Genomic DNA, 23,142 nt, shown 5'->3' on the forward strand with positions numbered 1-23,142 from the left:
CGACAAAATGTCTACTCTTTTACATATGTAGCCAAAACATTCTGAGGTCAGTGCTAGGCTTTATCTAGTTCCTCAGAAAATAGCTCCCACACCATGTGATATTTTAAAGTATTTCAGAGGTGCTTAATAAATTCATGATTAATTGATGGAGCACCAATCAAGATTACTAAGCAACCAAAGTAAGAAAGCTATTGATGAATAATCACCTCTTGATTATCAAAGGCTTAATTATAAAGTATATAAATTTCAAGATCATTTTCACACATCAACTCTATTTTTAGTTTAAAAAAACACAAAAACCATAGGTTTTCATAAAGTTAGCACGTATACTAGATTTTAATTTGGGCATAATAATGAAACAGAGAGGTAAAATATTGGAAGTATTTGGTAGTATTGAGTAATTTGTCCATGCTATGGCTTTCCTCTATCATCAATTTTAAAGAAAGGCTAGTTAGCTCAGAATGTCCATTTGGACCCATATTCTAAGACTTGTATTACTTACAGTCTTGTGGGTAAATCATATATGAAATAGGCACTTATTTTTCAACATGCCATCATACCATATGGTAAGCTTACTGTTTTTGTCCATAATATGAATAAGCATAAATACATCTCTTATCATACTCTGTAAATAAAAACTGCCTTTTCTGCACTGACATACACTTTTTTTTACTGACTCACCTATAATAAATGAGGAGATGCTAATAAAACAGGATTGACAATGTTTTACAAATCTAGCTATAAAGAAGAAAGCATGTATTAAAAACAAACATGAGGTTAAAATAGCACGGTGTTTGCATTTTGAAATTCTTAGGGGAAATGTGCATGCACACACACACCCATACATACACACATGCACAACGCTTATTTTTTAAAGAGTTATAGAAAATCTTATTACAATGGTATTGTTAGTTATTTGAAACATATGGGGAGATGCAGAATCCTGAAGCGAAGCAACTCTGGAGAGTTTAGTATTAGAAGATGGAGGACATGCAGTACCATTCAATCAGGAAAACAGGTTTGGCAGGCAACAGTTATGGCTGTTCCAACTTCCCTCTCCCAGCAGGTGTTGCTATGGCACAAGAATAGCCTCCGAGGGATTCAGTGGAACACAAAGTGTAAGATGAAAGAGCAAAAGAGAAAATCATTCTTTGAGTGGCATTCATATTTTCTCTGCTACACAAGCTACAAGGCCAGTTGCAAATAAATACTTGCCGCCTCATAAACAGATAAGTGAAGGGAACCTTAAGCTGGGGTTGCTTAAGGGGTTATGTAGTATTCGCTTAAGTTTAGTTTTCAGGTATCTTGAATTGCTATGATCTTCACATAGTTTGGTTTGCTAACTTGAGCTTATAGTAAAATATTTTCTAGAATCATTAATATAAATCTATAGCAACAAGACAATTTTTTACTGACATTTTTGGGAAAAGGTGTGAAAGCATATCTTTTTTCTGAGTTTAACCTCCCTTTCCTGACTTACTGTGTTTCTCACGTACTGCAATACAGAAATGAACGACGGTCACTGACTAATTACGTAAAGTCTCGCATGTGAAAAACTTGTTTTCTTTGAGACAACTAAATAAAAAAACAGGACCAAGATAATTCTGCTTGCTAGTGACTCGAATTATGTTAACATTTTAGCAAGCTAGGAATCTGAACTAGACTGAGAAGAACTTGCTTTTTTCTGTAATAAGAAAGGAGATATTATAATAGTCAAAACCTCAAATAAAGTGCTAAGATCTTTAATTACTAAGATATGACCAGGTCATTTGATGAAAAGCTAATCAATCTATAATCATTTCTGGGAAATAGGGGACAAATTCCTCAACTTAACTCTCTACTGTTAATCAAGTTCCATTTCATGTTTGGTATATATTTTTTTCAATAATGCAGAGTAAAGGTGGAAAACTATAGTTAATTGGGTATAAACAATTGATTAAGAATTTAAACTTGAAAAGTTGAATACCACATTCTATACATGTATTATACAAACTGAAGGTAACAAACAGGAAAGAGTCCTATAGCTTAAAAGTTAGCCCAGAGATTCCCAAATTCCTGGAATTCTGATATTCCATTACACATTTGTGTTCTTGCCTACTCACTCTTGAAAATGGTGCCATGATTTATCCAAATATATTTAAATGCGTGTATAAATGCACTATCCCTTAAATTAACATTATGGGAGTAACAAAAGCAGAACTACATGTATGAAAACTTATGCCCTAGGCTGGAGCTATTACCGATTCATCTTAATACACATTTTTGAGCCCCTCAAATAGGTAAATATGCTTAAGACTGGGGGCAAGAGAGATAAATTAGACCTTTAACTACATTTAAAACTTTCAGTATGCATTATGGAAGCTGATAAATAGGGAGAATTCTCAGTAACTGATAACTGCTCACAATCATTTTTAAATCAGAAGGCCTTTTTTAATTGACATGTATAGTCTGGAAGAGTTGTAAGTGTACAAGATTAGAAATTGGACTTGGACACAGGGCCTAACCACTTACTAGCTGTGCAATCTTGGATTGTCTTAATCTGTTTTCTCATCAGCAAATAAGGCTGAGGAAAAGGAGAATTTAAAGATAAAATGGCATAATGCACATTAGAGCATCCTCTGAAGTGTAAAGTATTTCAAGTTGTGTAATATACTCGTAAAGAGTGAGGCTCAGGTCTGGCAGCCTAGATTCAGATCTTAGCTCTACCACCTATTAGCTGCATGACCTCAGGAAAGTTATCTAACCAGTATCTCTCAGTTTAAGTAAAGCGAATATAATATTACCTACTTCAATTTTCTTTTTTTAGAATTAAGCAGTATAATACACATAAAATCTTGAACACAAGGTCTCTCATACAGTAAATACTCAATATACGTTAGTTATTATATTTTCTCCTCAATGCCTTTTATTATGGTGATATCAATGACTGTATTTTATCGTTCTGCATATATTTCTATATTGAGGGCAAATATTTTGTTTTATTCATACCTGTGATGTCTCAAGTACTGAACATGTGTACACATAGGGTCAACAAAATATTTTATAAATTTTATATATATATCATTACCATTGTCAGCTGTCTTGGAAATATGCATTCATTTCAGATGAGGACACTATTTGAAGAAGATAATATTTTGGAGAGGACAGGAGTGAACCTTTTTAATCTGAGTAGTCAGAGGCAACCCCCAAAGCCATCCAACGAAAGAAGGTGCAGATTTCTGCCATTAGATATACTAATTTGAACTGTGTGTTTGGACTATATTATAAAATGGCACATAATACAGATATCCTTTGTCAGTTGCTTCATTTGCAAATATTTTCTCCCATTCTGAGGGTTGTCTTTTGGTCTTGTTTATGGTTTCCTTTGCTGTGCAAAAGCTTTGAAGTTTCATTAGGTCCCAGTTGCTTATTTTTGTTTTTATTTCCATTTCTGTAGGAGGTGGGTCAAAAAGGATCTTGCTGTGATTTATGTCATAGAGTGTTCTGCCTATGTTTTCCTCTAAGAGTTTGATAGTGTCTGGTCTTACCTTTAGGTCTTTAATCCATTTTGACCTTATTTTTGTGTATGGTGTTAGGGAGTATTGTAATCTCATACTTTTACATGTACCTGTCCAGTTTTCCCAGCACCACTTATTGAAGAGGCTGTCCTTGCAACTGTATTTACAATAGCCAGGAGATGGAAGCCACCTAAGTGTCCATCATCGGATGAATGGATAAAGAAGATGTGGCACATATATACAATGGAATATTACTCAGCCATAAAAAGAAAAGAAATTGAGTTATTTGTAGTGAGGTGGATGGACCTAGAGTCTGTCATACAGAGTGAAGTAAGTCAGAAAGAGAAAGACAAATACCGTATGCTAACACATATATATGGAATCTAAGAAAAAAAAATGTCATGAAGAACCTAGGGGTAAGATGGGAATAAAGACACAGACCTACTGGAGAATGGACTTGAGGATATGGGGAGGGGGAAGGGTAAGCTGTGACAAAGTGAGAGAGTGGCATGGACATATATACACTACAAAACGTAAAATAGATAGCTAGTGGGAAGCAGCCGCATAGCACAGGGAGATCAGCTTGGTGGTTTGTGACCACCTAGAGGGGTGGGATAGGGAGGGTGGGAGAGAGGGAAATGCAAGAGGGAAGAGATATGGGAACATATGTATATGTATAACTGATTCACTTTGTTATAAAGCAGAAACTAACACACCATTGTAAAGCAATTATACTCCAATAAAGATGTTAAAAAAAAAATACAGAAATCCTAGCACCCATTCTATTCTTATGAAGTAATGAGGTTTGGACATTCCTCCATATATCTATCTCTCTCTTATGAAGATGACAAAATGTCATTGCTGTACATTTTCACAAAGGTCAGGGTCTTGCCATGAAAACTGGGAACCAATAAGTAAAAAGGAACTATCTGATCGTGTTAATTATGTGAATGCTTTCCTGTGGGTGAAGGAATTCTAAATTAAAAGGATAAGCTATAAATTATATATCAAAAGTGCAATGAAAGCACAGCAAAAGAAAGATGCTTTAAAGAAATCCACAATTTATTTTATTTTCTAGAGCACGGGTCCCCAGTCCCTGAGTCGTGGACCTGTACTGGTCCGTGGCCTATTGGGGAACCGGGCTGCACAGCAGGAGGTGAGCGGTGGGCGGGCCAGTGAAGCTTCATCTGCTGCCCCCCATCGCTCACATTACCGCCTGAACCATCTGGCCCCCTCCTCCACGCACCACTCCCAGTCTGTGGAGTAACTGTCTTCCACTAAACCTGTCCCTGGTACCAAAAATGTTGGGGACCGCTATTCTAGAGCAACTGTTGCTCACAGTGATAAACTCTTCAGTGCCTAATGGCTAGAAAAATCAATTTACTTCTATAATAAAAAGGTCATTTGTCTCCTTGTAGAATCCATCTGACATTGTTTGGCCTTTTATACATGATCACTCTGAACAATGCCTGTGGTTTACAAATTCCCTAATTATATCACTGATTATGTACTACTGAATATGCCTTATCCTGTGGAAATAGACACTATCACCATTTTAATAAACATTTTGACATAAAATGAAGCTGGCTCTTTCATGCTTTGTCAAGAGCAAAGTGAAACAACCAGTGAACACAATGTTCCATCAACAGATTAGGACCACATGTTCTTTAGAGCAAATGAGGTTTAATTAACAGATCCATTAGCAGAGAACTGGTCAGTTAAAACATAGGAGAAGCGTTTTCTTATAACACATGGACACTTTATTAACAAATATTCTACAAATGCATGATTGTATTTTATGATTCATTCTGCCAGTCTGTAGAAGTATAGAATGCTACAGTAAAAATATGGGCCTAATTTTAAAACCACATAAAAACTCATATAACATCATTGATTGGAATGATATATAACTCATTCTAAGCTAATAAGTGTGTGAATAGAGTTTAGTACCATTTTATTAATATAGTTTTACATTCCATTTTATTCCTAAGCAAGGATATTTCCGTTTAAATGTCAACTAAATACATTTTGTTTACAAGTATTATTTAGATAGTCTTGGTGAAAGGGGATTACTTATGTTTCATTTATAGTGAACTGTAATTCATACTAAGTGCATTTTAGAGTGCAGACATTTGAACTCCTTGTCATTTTATTATTTCTACTTCGTGTATTTAAATTACCAATATATTTCATACTGTGCATAGAACCTTTTTTTAAAGTGCAATGATATGCTTTTAATTTCACATTTTTTTAAATCTCATCATTATTATGGTAGAACATCCCTAAAATTTGGGAAATTCTGATGTATTTACCTGATTTATTTATGTACTCAGAGGAATATGGCGTCCTCAGTTCTTCCCTTCCCCTGCAAACTATTGTCTTGTCTCCTTATCTAAAGCTTTCAGTTTGAGCCTAGGCTGTCTCTTAGGCTGACTTTCACTCAACCGGACCACCCAAGCTCCAATTCCTTAGTCAGAGAGGTAAGAAGGCAGACATGCCATGATTTGGGTTTTCTGAAATGGATTCACTCAACAAAAATATTTACATTTCTCAAAGTTTATCCCTGGAGTCTGAAATCTCATTATGTGTGCTTGTTCCGTTGAGAAGCTGTGTGTTTTGTGTAAAGAACCTGGGTTTTGCAGTCAGAATTGAACTATGTTTAACACTTTGAAATGCTTCAGCATATGCTAATGCTTTGCTTCTTAAACTGGGTGTGGATATATATGTATGTAAACTATTTAAGCTTTATGCTTACAATTCATGCATTTTTCTATGTTTTTGTTATGTTGCTATAAAAGTTAACAAAAATACTTCACCATAGACAATGTGATCTGCACTTGCGTGCTGCAAATTTTAATGTATAGACTAGGGTTACTTTAATATGTAATTCATGCCACTCAGGAGTACACAGCCCTAGATGTGGTTAGGCAGCATTTTAAAGACACAAACTCTGGGTCCACTCTTCTCAGGAAGCTAGAACAAGACAAGTATCATCATGTTGAGCTGCCCTAGAGAATTTTTAACCTAGCATAACGCTGAAAGTGGTCTCCTTTGTTGAAATGAATATTGCTCAATCTATGCACCTAGGTTAGAACAGGGTGAGGCCATGCCCCATTTTAGTGAGAGGAATATGAGATGAGCAAATGGGACCTGACATCCTAACACTCTTTGAAGCGGTGTTCTCAGAGTAGGGGAGAGTGTTGTGCCCCACTATCAACCCAACACATAGTCACAGGAACCAACTAGAATATTACCTGAATTCCTTTTAGAATGCTTTAATACCTGCCTACAGTGATCTTTTGATGCAAGGCCCTTGTCAAAGGCCATAACCGAATATCAGAATCACCTGCGATAGTAAAGAGACATACCCACTTAACGTAAGATGCTGCAAGCTTATACTGAATTTGGAATCTGAGATTGTAAAGTTGAATCAGGTTATGGCTATAGGAAGTGAACAAGTACCTAAGCGTTGGGATCCCATTTTCCTCTCTATAAATGGAAGGCACTAGGTAATCTATAAATGTCCTCAGTATTTAAAAACGATGCCAATAACTGAGACATTTAGAAATCTTTTTAAAATGTTTTACAAAATAGGTATATGGGAACCTGCCCCAATAGTCTTTTGTTTTTATTTTAAAATAAATATTCAGAATTCATAAATATCCTCAAATTGTGCCATCAAAATCCTAATTGTAATGATTTTCTAAATTTATTTAATCTCTTTGCTAAGCTCACTGATATCACACAATGAAGGATAAAAAATTAAGACTGTAAAAACTAATGATGCTCTTTTTATGTATTAAAATGAATTCATTTGTAAGCAGATTTTCAGGGGAAAGTCCTTTGCACTAATGGTAGTTCTAACTTCTATTTTGGAGCTATTGTAAGAAATAGCTTTAAGACATTCCAAACTGTAAAATGAAACCTAGTCACTACAAACAAATTATATCACTATAATAATTGTTCTATCTAATGCCAGAAATCTAGGATTCTAGATCTTTTGCTATCACATAGACCAAAACGGTGATCAAACTGTTAGTCTATGGATCTAGTCTCTATGGCTACTTCTATTTATTTCTCTGTTCTTCAATTGATAATGGTAGCTTGGTAGTATCATCTAAAAATGACATAAAAATTCCAAGTGTTATCATAATCATATCAGTAGTGAATCTAATACCACTCCCCACATCTCTATCTTCTCCTCTAGTCAAGAGACACAGAGTCAGTCCTGGTATTGTAGCTTTAAATAATATACCCTGATTTACATCCATTCTCAACTATGAGTTTGATGGAGACGTTTATTCTTCATCAGTTAATGAATATAATTTTCATAACTCTTTCTTTAACTTGTGTAAGTTATTGCTAGTTATTATAATATTAAGTGCAAATTATGGAACTAACTGTGTTCAGTCCTCTGGATTAGAAGAATCTCTATTCAGTCATTTAAAATTCAAATAGTTTCTATGTCCCCATTGCTTGCATTTATAAGTGGATGAAGGGTATAGGAAACATAAATTGGGCATTCTTTCCTATTTCTCATTGACCTGCTCTTATCTCAATGTAATCTGGGAATTTCAAAAAGTGTTTAATTCTGCCAAGTGAAGGAAATCCTCAACACATGACACAGTAATTAGACAACAGCTAATTAACCACTGTTAAACTATGGCTTGTAAGGTAAAATCTTGGTTCTGATATTTGGGGAAGAAAGTGCTGGATATTTTAAGATGATAATTGGAGGAAAATCATAAATCTGATGTTATTTTCATAATTAGATAGATTCAGTTTTATGAGAAAATGCAATATAAAAACATGATTAATGTTTATTCAACTACTACAGAAAATAGAGAATTAATTTAATGCAGGCAATCTTTGCATTTATGCTCTCCCCAAAAATAAGCAGTAGAAATATGGATATAATTTATGCTTCTCAAAACAACTTATAACTTTCTGACAAGGCCAACTAAAAATGTTTCCAATATTCTTCTCACTTTTGTAAATGATCTAATTGAAAAGAGAATTAGTGTAATTGTTACTGTCTGTAAATCTCTTTCTCTCATTCTCTCTCTCTTATTTTCTCTCTCCTTCCCACCCACCTTCCCTCCTTCAATTTCCAATCTTTTCACTTGAAGAAATATAAGCGCTCACTTCCACTATCAAATTCCATGCATCAATATTAAAGTACTTGAAACAAATATAATCTTCACATGCTGATAAAAAGGTATTGAAGGCTCTAAAGATGCTGTAAATACAGGAAGTTTTCCACTGGATATTCCCCTCTTTCATTTGGTTTCCATTGACCACTTTTTTTCCATTTTCTTCATGGTTTCTGCTTTTTCCACCATGTCCTTGGACATTTTGTTTGTTTTTGCTTCATACTCTCTTCTTGGATAAGCTCATCCACTTCTAATTAAGGCAACTACCTGTGAAGTCCATGTTCTACTTCTGACCTTTCTCTCGATTATTAAACCCTACTTTTTTTTGGGGGGGGACCATACAACAATCTTTTATTATGTATGGGTTTTTAAAATTATTTCTGCAATCTCTCCATACACAGGCAAAAAAATAAAAGTACTGTTTAGCATATTGGAACTTGCAAACTTGATCACTGAATAGAGAAGGGAAAATTATCCCTACAACACGCTTTACCAGGAGGCCAATTCATCTGCCGACCTCCAAGAACATGGAGATGAACACGGTAGACAGACTGTCCCCAATCTGAACCTTCATTCACCACCATTTGATAACCCTTCTTCAGGCCTAGATCAGCAGCACATTTCTTGCCAACAATCATTAAATGTCCAAGAAGACTTTCACCATTATCTTCTGCTGCAGAAATCTGGGTTATATGTTTCTTGGGTATCACCAGAAAATGTGTTGGTGCTTGAGGGGAAATGTCATGGAAAGCGAGACACTGGTCATCCACATAAATGATTCTGGCTGGAATTTCCTTGTGAATGATCTTCCCAAAAATCGTGTCATCACCAGGCCAGGAAGTCTGAGCCTTAGCCCAAACCCTACTTTCTAATTGGTCACCAGAAACTTGAGAATGTCTTACCAACCTTTCAAGTACACCTAATCCCAAACCAATCTGTCCTCTCAAACCTTTCTTTAAGTCCCTCATTCAGACTTAACATTCCTCAGAATGTGGCATTACCATATTCTGAACTGAAGTATAACATTTTGGAATCATAGAAGTGTAACATACTTTGGGAGGACTGGAAGAACTCATCTAAGCAAATGGCTTTCAACTACATGTTTTTAATACTGTATGCACATGTATGTGTTTGTGAATTTAAGTCAGAATCTCCTGTCCAAATTTAATCATAGATAGAAGTTCTATATATAAAAGAGATATATATTTTGTTCTATGTGAAATGGCAAGGGAAATAAAAAAGGGTAAAATTCTCATCTGGTTACTTCCCTTCCCCGCACAGTTCAGTAGACCCTGAGAATAGTTTTTAAAAATCTCTAGTTGCGATTGGAGCACCATTTAGAAATCAGTTACCCAGCTGATCCCTTTATTCTACAGACGGAAAGCTTTGGGGTCCAGCCAGACATAAGGTTGCAATGCTATTAAGTGGTAAATTTGGGCCTGGACCCAAGTCCAGGGCTCTGCACACACTAAGCTGCTTGATGTCAATCATGCACTCTCCCAACTGACTTGAGAGCATTGGTCACTGACTTAACTGCCCCTTAACAGAGGTTGTGAGTGTCCCTCAGCACTTCATCTGATTCCTATCAACCTCTTCAGCTGAATAAATAGTCTCCCCCCGAACCTGACCACCACACACACACTCTAATGGGCAAACTCTTTTTTTCTTATATTCCTTTTTTTCCACTCTATATCCTCAAACTCTTTCTTAAAAGTATCCTAAAGCCGTGGTGGAGAGAAAAGGAACTAAGATGTAAAGAGGTTACCTGACTTCTCAGATGTAGTTTATGAGCGAGTCTCATGCTTCTTCTACCAGCTAGGCCTTCTGTATCTTTCCCTCTCTAACCTGACACATCCATAAAGTAATACATATCTCCATGGCCTTAATTTACTTCCTAATAAAAAGTTTCTGCCTCCTCTCTCACATTATCACTAATGGACTCACTGAACACCGCCTCACAATGCAAAGGTAGTCTACAATGTTGGGAAAACAGTGGAAAAGTTTTCTTTGCCCAACTGATTGATTGCGAAGCTTCTGAAATGTTTTCTGAAACTCTCTTCTATTTCTCCACGGTCTTTCCTCTGTCTCTTTTTGGAACACTGCAGATTCACCCAATGAATAGGCCCTCCTGACACCAATCTGATTATGCTGCTACCTTGATAAAATTCCGTGGTCGTCCTTGACTGTGTGAAGGAGATCTAATTAATTCATTTCCTCCTAAGATCTAGTGCCAAATAATCCCCATTCTTAATCCAGCTCAGATGCTGCCTGCTCTATGGAACTCTTGCTGAATAGATTCAATAATTTCATCTTGTATCCTTCTATATCACTCTGATAGTTTATAAAGGAAATACTTGACTTTATCTGTTAATACAAATTTTCAAGTCTATGGGATATAAAATCCATGAACTAGACCCTATACATTTTTATTTCTTCCTATAGTCCCTTTCCTATAGTGGTTGTTTAATAAATATTTTGGGAGGTTGAATGTGCACTACATTTCATGAGTTAATCCCAGAATTGTGGAAGACAGCTCTACCTAATTTCTCTTTACCATATTGGAACACTTGGCATTATTCTGACTTGAATCATCAGTTAACCCTTGCCTCTCAAATTTAAATTTTCAACCGCAATCTTCCTCCGCTAAGAACAGATTATTTAAAGCTGAGGGCTTGTGAAATAAAGGTCAGATATATCAAATGGAAGGAAAAAAATACCAGTGACGTAAGCTGCAAATACTGTGTTCATCTTTTGTGGTAGGTTTCCTTTTTTTTTGCAGTACGCAGGCCTCTCACTGCTATGGCCTCTCCCGTTGCGGAGCACAGGCTCCGGACGCGCAGGCCCAGCGGCCATGGCCCACGGGCCCAGCCGCTCCGCGGCACGTGGGATCCTCCCGGACCGGGGCACGAACCCGCGTCCCCTGCATCGGCAGGCGGACTCAACCACTGAGCCACCAGGGAAGCCCGGTTTCCTATTTTTATTAAGAAAACCTTAGACGTTTTAGGAAGTCTCTGTAAACTGCTCTCATTTGATTTAACATACCTCTATTTTGTGTAATTTTAGCAATTTCACTCCAAGGTCATTTAGCATATTCTAATGGGCATTTGGTAAGCCTTCTGGAGGTATCTTTATTCTGAAAATATTCAACCATGGATTTTTGACTGTTTGAATGATTGATATTAATAGGACACTAGACTTTAGCTCCAAACAGTCTTCATCAATGCTACCTGAGGCTAACTGATAAAAACAATAATAATACAAACAATAATATCTGATGTGGACAACTGACATTTTCTCAAACTTAATTTAGTGTGAGTATAACCATTTTTAGAAAACTCTGCTACTTTTCGTTCATAATATATATTTTTTGGCTTTTCATTTGTTCCTTTCTTTTTTTTTTGAATTTTTGAATTTTATTTTTTTATACAGCACGTTCTAATTAGTGATCAATTTTATACACATCAGTGTATACATGTCAATCCCAATCGCCCAATTCATCACACCACCACCCCTCACCACCCCGCGGCTTCCCCCCCTTGGTGTCCATATGTTTGTTCTCTACATCTGTGTCTCAATTTCTGCCCTGCAAACCGGTTCATCTGTACCATTTTTCTAGGTTCCACATATATGCATTAATACACAATATTTGTTTTTCTTTTTCTGACTTACTTCACTCTGTATGACAGGCTACAGATCCATCCCCCTCTCAACAAATGACCCAATTTCATTCCTTTTTATGGCTGAGTAATATTCCATTGTATATATGTACCACATCTTCTTTGTCCATTCGTCTGTCGATGGGCATTTAGGCTGCTTCCATGACCTGACTGTTGTAAAGAGTGCTGCAATGAACATTGGGGTGCATGTGTCTTTTTGAATTGTGGTTTTCTCTGGGTATATGCCCAGTAGTGGGACTGCTGGATCATACAGTAATTCTATTTTTATTTTTAAGGAACCTCCATACTGTTCTCCAAAGTGGCTGTTTCAGTTTACATTCCCACCAACAGTGCAAGAGGGTTCCCTTTCCTCCACACCCTCTCCAGCATTTGTTGTTTGCAGATTTTCTGATGAAGCCCATTCTAACTGGTGTGAGGTGATACCTCATTGTAGTTTTGATTTGCATTTCTCTGTGTTTAGTGATGGTGTACATCCTTTCTTGCATTTGTTGGCAATCTGTATATCTTCATTGGAGAACTGTCTCTTTAGGTCTTCTGCCCAGTTTTGGATTGGGTTGTTTGTTCTTTTGATATTGAGCTGCATGAGCTGCTTGTAAATTTTGGAGATTAAATCTTTGTCACTTGCTTCATTTGCAAATATTTTCTCCCATCCTGAGGGTTGTCTTTTGGTCTTATTTATGGTTTCCTTTGCTGTGCAAAAGCTTTTAAGTTTCATTAGGTCCCATTTGTTTATTTTTGTTTTTATTTCCATTACTCTATGAGGTGGATCGAAAAAGATCTTGCTGTGATTTATGTCAAAGAGTGTTCTGCCTATGTTTTCCTCTAAGAGTTTTATAGTGTCCGGTCTTACATTTAGGTCTCTAATCCATTTTGAGTTAATTTTTGTGTATGGTGTTAGGGAGTGTTCTAATTTCATTCTTTTACATGTAGCTGTCCAGTTTTCCCAGCACCACTTGTTGAAGAGACTGTCTTTTCCCCATTGTATACCCTTGCCTCCTTGGTCATACATTAGTTGACCATAGGTGTGTAGGTTTACCTCTGGGCTTTCTATCTCGTTCCATTGATCTAGGTTTCTGTTTTTGTGCCAGTACCATATTGTCTTGATTACTGCAGCTTTGTAATATAGTCTGAAGTCAGGGAGTCTGATTCCTCCAGCTCTGTTTTTTACCCCTCAAGACTGCTTTAGCTATTCGGGGTCTTTTGTATCGCCATACAAATTTTAAGATTTTTTGTTCTAGTTCTGTAAAAAATGCCATTGGTAATTTGATAGGGATTGCACCGAATCTATAGATTGCTTTGGGTAGTATAGTCATTTTCACAATATTGATTTCCAATCCAAGAACATGGTATATCTCTCCATCTATTTGTATCATCTTTAATTTCTTTCATCGGTGTCTTATAGTTTTTTGCATACAGATCTTTTGTCTCCCTTGGAAGGTTTACTCCTAGGTATTTTACTCTTTTTGTTGCTATGGTAAATGGGAGTGTTTCCTTAATTTCTCTTTCAGATTTTTCATCATTAGTGTATAGGAATGCAAGAGATTTCTGTGCATTAATTTTGTATCCTTCTACTTCACCAAATTTACTGATTAGCTCTAGTAGTTTTCTGGTGGCATCTTTAGGATCTCTACATATAGTATCATGTCATCTGCAAACAGTGACAGTTTTACGACTTCTTTTCCAATTTGTGCTCCTTTTATTTCTTTTTCTTCTCTGATTGCCATGGCTAGGACTTCCAAAACTATGTTGAATAACAGCGGTGAGAGTGGACATCCTTGTCTTGTTCCAGATCTTAGAGGAAATGCTTTCCATTTTTCACCATTGAGAATGATGTTTGCTGTGGGTTTGTTGTATATGGCCTTTATTATGTTGAGGTAGGTTCCCTCTATGCCCACTTTCTGGAGAGTTCTTAACATAAATGGGTGCTGAATTTTGTCAAAAGCTTTTTCTGCATCTATTGAGATGATCATATGGTTTTTATTCTTCAATTTGTTAATATGGTGTATCACATTGATTGATTTGCATATACTGAAGAATCCTTGCATCCCTGGGATAAATCCCACTTGATCATGGTGTATGATCCTTTTAATATGTTGTTGAATTACGTTTGCTAGTATTTTGTTGAAGATTTTTGCATCTATATTCATCAGTGATATTGGTCTGTAATTTTCTTTTTTTGTAGTATCTTTGTCTGGTTTTGGTATCAGGGTGATGGTGGCCTCATAGAATGAGTTTTGGAGTGTTCCTTCGTCCGCAATTTTTTTTTTTTTTGGTACGTGGGCCTCTCACTGTTGTGGCCTCTCCCGTTGCAGAGCACAGGCTCCAGATGCACAGGCTCAGCGACCATGGCTCACGGGCCTAGCCACTCCGCGGCATGTGGGATCTTCCTGGAACAGGACACGAACCCGTGTCCCCTGCATCGGCAGGCGGACTCTCAACCACTGCGCCACCAGGGAAGCCACCTCCACAATTTTTTGGAAGAGTTTGAGAAAGATGGGTGTTAGCTCTTCTCTAAATGTTTGATAGGATTCACCTGTGAAGACATCTGGTCCTGGACTTTTGTTTGTTGGAAGATTTTTTTTTTTTTTTTGCGGTACGTGGGCCTGTCACTGCTGTGGCCTCTCCCGCCGTGGAGCACAGGCTCTGGTCGCGCAGGCCCAGTGGCCATGACTCACGGGCCCAGCTGCTCCACGGCACGTGGGATCCTCCCGGACCGGGGCATGAACCCATGCCCCTCACGTCGGCAGGTGGACTCTCAACCACAGTGCCACCAGGGAAGCCCTGTTGGAAGATTTTTAAGCACAGTTTCAATTTCATTACTTGCGATTGGTCTGTTCATATTTTCTATTTCTTCCTGGTTCAGTCTTGGAAGGTTACACCTTTCTAAGAATTTGTCCATGTCTTCCAGGTTGTCCATTTTTGGCATAGAGTTGCTGGTAGTAGTTTATTAGGATGTTTGTATTTCTGCTGTGTCTGTTGTAACTTCTTTTTTCATTTCTAATTTTATTGATTTGAGTCCTCTCCCTCTTTTTCTTGATGAGACTTGCTAATGGTTTATCGATTTTGTTTATCTTCTCAAAGAAACAGCTTTTAGTTTTATTGATCTCTGCTACTGTTTTCTTTGTTTCTATTTCATTTATTTCTGCCCTGATCTTTATGATTTCTTTCCTTCTGCTAACTTTGGGTTTTGTTTGTTCTTGTTTCTCTAGTTCCTTCAGGTGTAAGTTTAGAGTGTTTATTTGAGATTTTTCTTGTTTCTTGAGGTAGGCTTGTATAGCTATAAAGTTCCCTCTTAGAATTGCTTTTGCTGCATCCCATAGGTTTTGGATTGTCATGTTTGCATTCTCATTTGTTTCTAGGTATATTTTGATTTCCTCTTTGATTTCTTCAGTGATCTCTTGGTCATTTAGTTACATAGTGTTTAGCCTCCATGTGTTTGTGATTTTTATGTTTTTTCCCCTGTAATTCACTTCTAATCTCATAGCGTTGTGTTCAGAAAAGATGCTTGATATGATTTCAATTTTCTTAAATTTATTGAGTCTTGATTTGTGAGCCAAGATATGATCTATCCTGGAGAATGTTCTGTGCGCACTTGAGAAGAAAGTGTAATCTGCTGTTTTTGGATGGAATGTCCTATAAATATCAATGAAATCTATCTGGTCTATTGTGTCATTTAAAGCTTGTGTTTCCTTATTTATTTTCATTTTGGATGATCTGTCCGTTGGTGTAAGTGAGGTGTTAAAGTCCCCCACTATTATTGTGTTACTGTCAATTCCCTCTTTTACAGCTGTTAGCAGTTGCCTTATGTATTGAGGTAGTACTATGTTGCGTGCATATATATTTATAATTGTTATGTCTTCTTCTTGGATTGATCCCTTGTTCATTATGTAGTGTCCTTCCTTGTCTCTTGTAACATTCTTTAAAGTCTATTTTATCTGATATGAGTATAGCTACTCCAGCCTTCTTTTGATTTCCATTTGAATGGAATATATATTTCCATCCCCTCATTTTCAGTGTGTGTGTGTCCCTAGGTCTGAAGTGGGTCTCTTGTAGACAGCATATATATGGGTCTTGTTTTTGTATCCATTCAGCCAGTCTGTGTCTTTTGATTGGAGCATTTAATCCATTCACGTTTAAGGTAATTATCGATATGTATGTTCCTATGACCATTTTCTTATTCGTTTTGGGTTTGTTTTTGCAGGTCCTTTTCTTCTCTTGTGTTTCCCACTTAGAGAAGTTCCTTGAGCATTTGTTGTAGAGCTGGTTTGGTGGTGCTGAATTCTCTTAGCTTTTGCCTGTTTGTAAAGCTTTTGATTTCTCCATCGAATCTGAATGAGATCCTTGCCGGGTAGAGTAATCTTGGTTGTATGTTCTTCCTTTTCATCACTTTAAGTATATCATGCCACTCCCTCTGGCTTGTAGAGTTTCTGCTGAGAAATCAGCTGTTAACCTTATGGGAGTTCCCTTGTATGTTATTTGTCATTTTTCCCTTGCTGCTTTCAATAATTTTTCTTTGTCTTTAATTTTTGCCAATTTGATTACTATGTGTCTTGGCATGTTTCTCCTTGGGTTTATCCTGTATGGGACTTACTGTGCTTCCTGGACTTGGGTGGCTATTTCCTTTCCCATGTCAGGGAAGTTTTGGACTATAATCTCTGCAAATATTTTCTCTGGTCCTTTCTCTCTCTCTTCTCCTTCTGGCACTCCTATAATGCGAATGTTGTTGTGTTTAATGTTGTCCCAGAGGTCTTGTAGGCTGCCTTCATTTCTTTCCATTTTTTTACTTTATTCTGTTCTGCAGCAGTGAATTCCACCATTCTGTCTTCCAGGTCACTTATCCGTTCTGCCTCAGTTATTCTGCTATTGGTTCCTTCTAGTGTAGTTTTCATTTCAGTTATTGTATTGTTCATCTCTGTTTGTTTGTTCTTTAATTCTTCTAGGTCTTTGTTAAACATTTCTTTCATCTTCTCGATCTTTGACTCCATTCTTTTTCCGAGGTCCTGGATCATCTTCACTATCATTATTCTGAACTCTTTTTCTGGAAGGTTGCCTATCTGCACTTCATTTCGATTTTTTTCTGGGGTTTTATCTTGTTACTCATCTGGTACATAGCCCTCTGCCTTTTCATCTGGTCTACCTTTCTGTGAATGTGGTTTTTGTTCCACAGGCTACAGGAATGTAGTTCTTCTTGCTTCTGCTGTCTGCCTTCCTTCTTTCATTATTTTCAATATATAACCTGAATAAAAACTGTAAAAAAAATGGTTCTGAAGAACCTAGGGGCAGGACACAAATAAAGACACTGATGTAGAGAATGGACTTGAGGACATGGGGGGTGGGAAGGGTAAGCTGGGATGAAGTGGGAGAGTGTCACGGACATATATACACTACCAAATGTAAAATATATAGCTAGTGGGAAGCAGCCACATAGCACAGAGAGATCAGCTTGGTGCTTTGTGACCACCTAGAGGGGTGGGATAGGGAAGGTGGGAGGGAGACAAAAGAGGGAGGAGTTATGGGGATATATGTATATGTATAGCTGATTCACTTTGTTATAAAGCAGAAACTAACACACCACTGTAAAGCAATTATACCCCAATAAAGATGTTAAAAAAAACAACAACTGTATTACTCATTCAAACAGTTTCCAGACAAGCCCCCTAACCACTCCCAAGACTTCCAGATTGTTGTGTTTACATGTCTCCTATATAGAAAACCTGCATCAGCCACAGAACAATGTTAAGGCTAACATAAATGAGCAGAAGAAACAATTCCAAATTATTAAATAAATTTTTATAAACATTTAATATAATGAGTAAAACCTATTTTCTAATAGGCAATGTTAAGCATAAAATATTCTTCTTGGTAAATTCTATATACCTAAATATGAATTTTATAACTATGCCTGCCATGTAGGCTGACATTAATACCATCCTTTACTGAAAAAGCACAAATAAATGGAATTAGGTATCTCTACAAGCATGCTGTAAGCCCAATATTTCCTGAGGAATGTTCTGTATACATGGTCAATAAAAACAATATTATGCAGTTCCTTTTTTCTCTGGTAAGTTCATTAAATACAATAGCAATTTAAGGGTCTAAGAGCCACAGTAAAGATATCAGCTAGCCACGTTTAGTTCCAGTTCCAATGCTATATAGGTGAAGAGGCATTTTCAATGCCTAGGAAAAGAAAGTGGGAAAGGCTGTAGAAGAGATAATTCTATTTTTTTTTAGTGGGATAGTTTCCCTACTGACACGCTGATTAAAACACTATTCTTTCTGGCCCTTATCAGGGACAGTTATAATACCCCTTCCAATAAACACAAGAGTCAACTGAGAGAGAGGAATTTTCAACACCTAAAGAGTAAATTCAATCTGTATGAAATTAGTCCTGCCTAAGGCCAGTGTGAAAGTCAGCCATCCATTCTGAAATAAGGAAACTGTCTCCATATCCAGGAAGACTCTAAAGTTTGGCGTAAATCTCACTGCTTTAAAATTGTGGGTTTTTTCATTGTTTCCTCAGCCATTCAAAATTTAAATATATGTATATAGAAACAGATAAAAAAATAGGTGAAAGAGTTCTCAAACAGAATAGAGACAGTAGCAGAAAATCTTATATGCTAGGAATGAGACGAGCAATTGCAAAGTAATCTCAGGAATCCTTGCAGCATAATTCTAGAACATGGGCACCCTAGCAGAAACAATATGTTTAACAAGGAGCCCAGTAAAATATAGTTGACCCTAAAACCACATGGGTTTGAACTGTGTGGATTTTCAATATACATGTACTATAGCATTACATGATCCCGGGCTGGTTGAATATGAGGATGTGGAACCTCAAATATGGAGGGCCTGACTATAGTATACTCGGATTTTTCACAGCTCAGGTGTCAGTGCCCCTAACCCCCACACTGTTCAAGGGTCAACTGTATACACATAAATGAGAAATAAGAATAACTGAGATTTTTGACTCAATTATTAGAAAATATATTGATGTTTGTACAAACAAATAAGTTATACATGGATTTAACAATTTCCTAGTAAGTTCACAGAGTTCAGCTTTGTTATGATTTTATTTCTTAATTAACAGGGTTTCAGAAGTCTAGGTTAGAGGTTAGCACACTATGGCCTATGGGAAAATATGGTCCACCACTTGTTTTTGTAAATAAAGTTTCACTGGAACAAAGCAGTACCCATTCATTTTATTGTCTGTGGCAGCTTTCCTACTATATTAGCAGAGCAGAACAGTTGCAACAGAAACCATATAGCCTGAAAAACTAAAATATTTACTATCAGACTCTTTACAGAAAAAAATTGCTGACCTCTGTTCTCCATCATTAATTTGGATGTGATGGTTGAACCTCACAATTTTGGAATCAAGAAAGAAAATGAATTTTTCTTTGTCCAGTAACTCAGGAACCAATTACATAACTTTTGACTACATGGAAGCTTCCTCTGAAGCTTCATTGTCAGTTCTTACATGTGTTAGTCTTAATTATGACTTCCTCTTACATAAAACAACCTGTCACCCACTATAGTCATTCTATAAAACTTCAGTTCTGATCAGCAAAATTTCATGAGTTTCTACTCCTCCTTAACTTGAAAAGGGCAAAGAAGCAAATCCAATTAAGAAGACAATCATTTGTCTTTTGCTCTCATGCTCATCAATTATTCTTATTAGTTGTGTACCATAGTCCTCTATTATCAAGAACTTTTATTTCACAGGTGTGAATACTTGTACAGACAATTAACTATCATAATTATAGTAACTAGCCAGGTAGTCAGCAGCCAAGATAAAATTTCCAACTAATTTTCTCAATTTGTTACCTTCTCTGTGTACCTATGCTTATGCTGCTGCCTCCGGTTTAATCCTCTAAATCTTGCTCCATTTTCTGCTATATAAAATGTCCCTGTACTCAAACAGGGGAGAAAAAAAAATCATCAAATTTGTATTGAGTCTTCTGCTATATGTGCCTACCAGATGTCTCACCATGGAATTCCACAGATCACCAGGCTCACTGTTTATATTTTCTAGGCATGATGCAGATGCTTCAGAGTTTACTATAAACCTACGAGTTTTCAGGTCATGCAAAGGAATACATGCAAGCTGAAGAGCACCAAAGGACTTTATGCATAACAATACTGGAGGAAGCAATGGGATATTTTTCAGCAACCCTCTGAAAATTAAAAATCTACTGTAACAATTATACTTATGTAACCGAATAAGAAACAAGAAACAATATTTTAAGGGTTGATTTTAACTGTTGCCAAAATTTTAGGCTAACATTTACGTGCATTTTCCAGCAAGTATGTGAACGATTTTCATTTTACAAGATTAACTGCAACAATTAATATTTCAGTATATTTAATTTTTTAATTGAGAACTTTACAATTACTACAATGTAAGTTACCTGCAGTCTAGCCACATAAAATATAGCTTCATTAAGGATAATAATAAAATTGAAATAAACCAATAAAACTTGCTTGTCTTAGTATCAGTTAATATTAATTCTACAGTAAAAAGCAAGAATCCCATAATATTTCTGGGACTTTCTTCATCCTGTATATTTTGCCAAATGTTTTCTCCCTTCACTGTCACTGTCATAATGCTCCTTCTAGCAAGATTTAACTTAAATATTGTTTTTCTGTGGAATTTTCCTGTGCTCACATTGACAAAAACATTCACGAGTCCTACAGAAGTCTGATAAAACTTTAAGTACAGCATCCATTCCACTATATATCATGCCTTATTTTTAAATCATCTGACAACTAAGTAATTTGACAACTTAGATTGTAAGCTCCCTAAGGGCAAGGCCCACTGCCTGTCACCATGAGACATACAGCCAGATACAGAGCAGTAACACAGTAAAAGAACCTGCAAGGGACATGATTTTAACTTGACAGAACAACAAATACTCACAATAAAACAATTTGCATGTTTGCAGAACCAGGAGGAAAAAAAATGTTTCTAATGTTGAATTAATGTGAAAAGAAGACATAATCTATTATCACATATATCATAGTTTTTATTATTCAGTCAGATGCATGAGGAAAACTCCAAAATGCATGTAGCCTCTCTCTTCAAAGTTTTTTTTTCTTAAATCAAATCACTGCCTTTTAAAAATATGAATAATTCTGTAAACTAGGATTTATCTTCCTGAGATATTTTATATTTCAATTTTAAAGTCCTCAAAAACATATCTAGAGATGCAGTTCTGTCATTTAAAGAAACAGTTTTCAAACTGTTAGGCAGAAGTGCCTTATGGTACCTCATTCTCATCTTAGTAAGTTTCATATATGTCTCTTAAAACACAGTAACAACTAAGATTCAATGTAAGATTTTGTATGAAAAACAAAAGGTTCAGATTTTTTTTAAGTTTAAAATGTCATCCTAAAATTGCTTACATTTAACATAATCACAATGCTTAACACACAAGAAAACCACTGACCACTTGGTCAATTCTAAATTCCCTAAAATAGTACTAACTAGCAAAACCCAAAATGTAAAAGGGCCCCACATATTTACTTATGTCTTAACAGTAGTTTCCTTCTTTTTGACTTTGCTGAATTTGTGGGAATTTCCTCTGAATCCTATATGGTTCATAGAATTAATATAGTTTAAGGTTTTCCTCCATGCTATAGCTTGTTCAAACTCTATCCCCAGTAATATCTCTATATTTCAGATTAAAGCACAGCTTTAAGTGTAGTCTTCTACTCTGTGGGGATAAAAATAATTTTTATTGATACCAACTGAATCACACAATCTCTGATCTACAGATCTTTATATTGCACTCTGGTATTCAACTCTATTGTAAGCAAAATGAAACATCAAACCCAGTTTCAGCATGAAAATAGAATATGTAATCACATTCGTGATATGTAAACACCATCTTCTGCAGACCCCTCTATCAAAATACAATCCCGTGCACAGGCCAGTCCTGCAAGCATGTCACCTGTGCAGCCATGCTTAGAAGGGTCCCACACTTGGTTTAATGCTCTGATATTGCCATCATGGAATCCTTATCAAGTTCTGAACTAGGGACACATTCTTAAAAATTTTCAATGTATGCCACAAATTATGGAGCCAGTCCTGCCCCTGAGAGTGATAACATATTAAATAATAGTATAAATTGGTCTATGAATGATTTTCTTAAAGTCTGCAGGGAATTACAAGATCAAGAAGAGAGACACCAAATGTCTACCTTGCAGAGGTAATAATAGGAGGAGGAAAGAAACCTAAAAGGAAAGCTACATGCACAAATTAGCTCATTTTTTTGATTTAATTATAATTTATTGAGTATCTTCTAAGTGCCATGTATTGTTCCAGATGCTGATATTACAACAATGAACAATACAGAGAAAGTCCCAGCCTTCATGGAGCTTCCACTCTAGGGAGGAGACAGACCACAACCAGGTCTGTCTGTGGTGGATAGGGAACAAAAAAGGGAGTGTTTTGGATTTAATATATCTCCTTCATCTCGAGCACTGTCACCTTTGGTAACCAGACAAATAATAATGGTTAAAAAACCTTAATTATTACAACTAAACTTTTTTTAATAAGAGGCATTTCTTGAGGATTTTCTGCTTTTCTGATCATCTTTTGGAATTTTCCTTTTAAGAGTTTTGGAAATTTCATGAATCAATGCTGGTCATTTACAACACAGTTTCAAATAGGTAACTAACTAGTGTATATAAAAATGAATGTTAGGACTCATTTTATGAATAATTATATAATGTTCCTTTCTCCTCTCCATTCTCTGCTCCCTCTTTTGTCCAAGTTTAATGGTATATGAACTGCACTCCTATCAGACAAGTCTG

General features: G+C 36.4%; 2 protein-coding genes across 3 annotated transcripts in view; both read right to left on the reverse strand.

Moving 5' to 3' along the window:
- Positions 1-23,142, reverse strand: part of MDGA2 (MAM domain containing glycosylphosphatidylinositol anchor 2) — an 851,876-nt gene that overhangs the window by 208,178 nt on the left and 620,556 nt on the right. The gene's annotated exons all lie outside the window — the stretch shown is intronic.
- On the reverse strand, positions 9,100-9,618 carry LOC116749853 (histidine triad nucleotide-binding protein 1-like). The gene has a single exon (XM_032624658.1). It carries the CDS (start codon positions 9,616-9,618, stop codon positions 9,100-9,102), a length of 519 nt encoding a protein of 172 aa, XP_032480549.1.

The sequence above is a fragment of the Phocoena sinus genome, chromosome 2 (assembly GCF_008692025.1).
Source record: "Phocoena sinus isolate mPhoSin1 chromosome 2, mPhoSin1.pri, whole genome shotgun sequence".
NCBI lineage: Eukaryota > Metazoa > Chordata > Mammalia > Artiodactyla > Phocoenidae > Phocoena > Phocoena sinus.

What these genes read in the sequence shown, in the direction of transcription:
- LOC116749853 (XM_032624658.1), bottom strand. Translation starts at nt 9,618, where the DNA reads ATGAGGGACTTAAAGAAAGGTTTGAGAGGACAGATTGGTTTGGGATTA.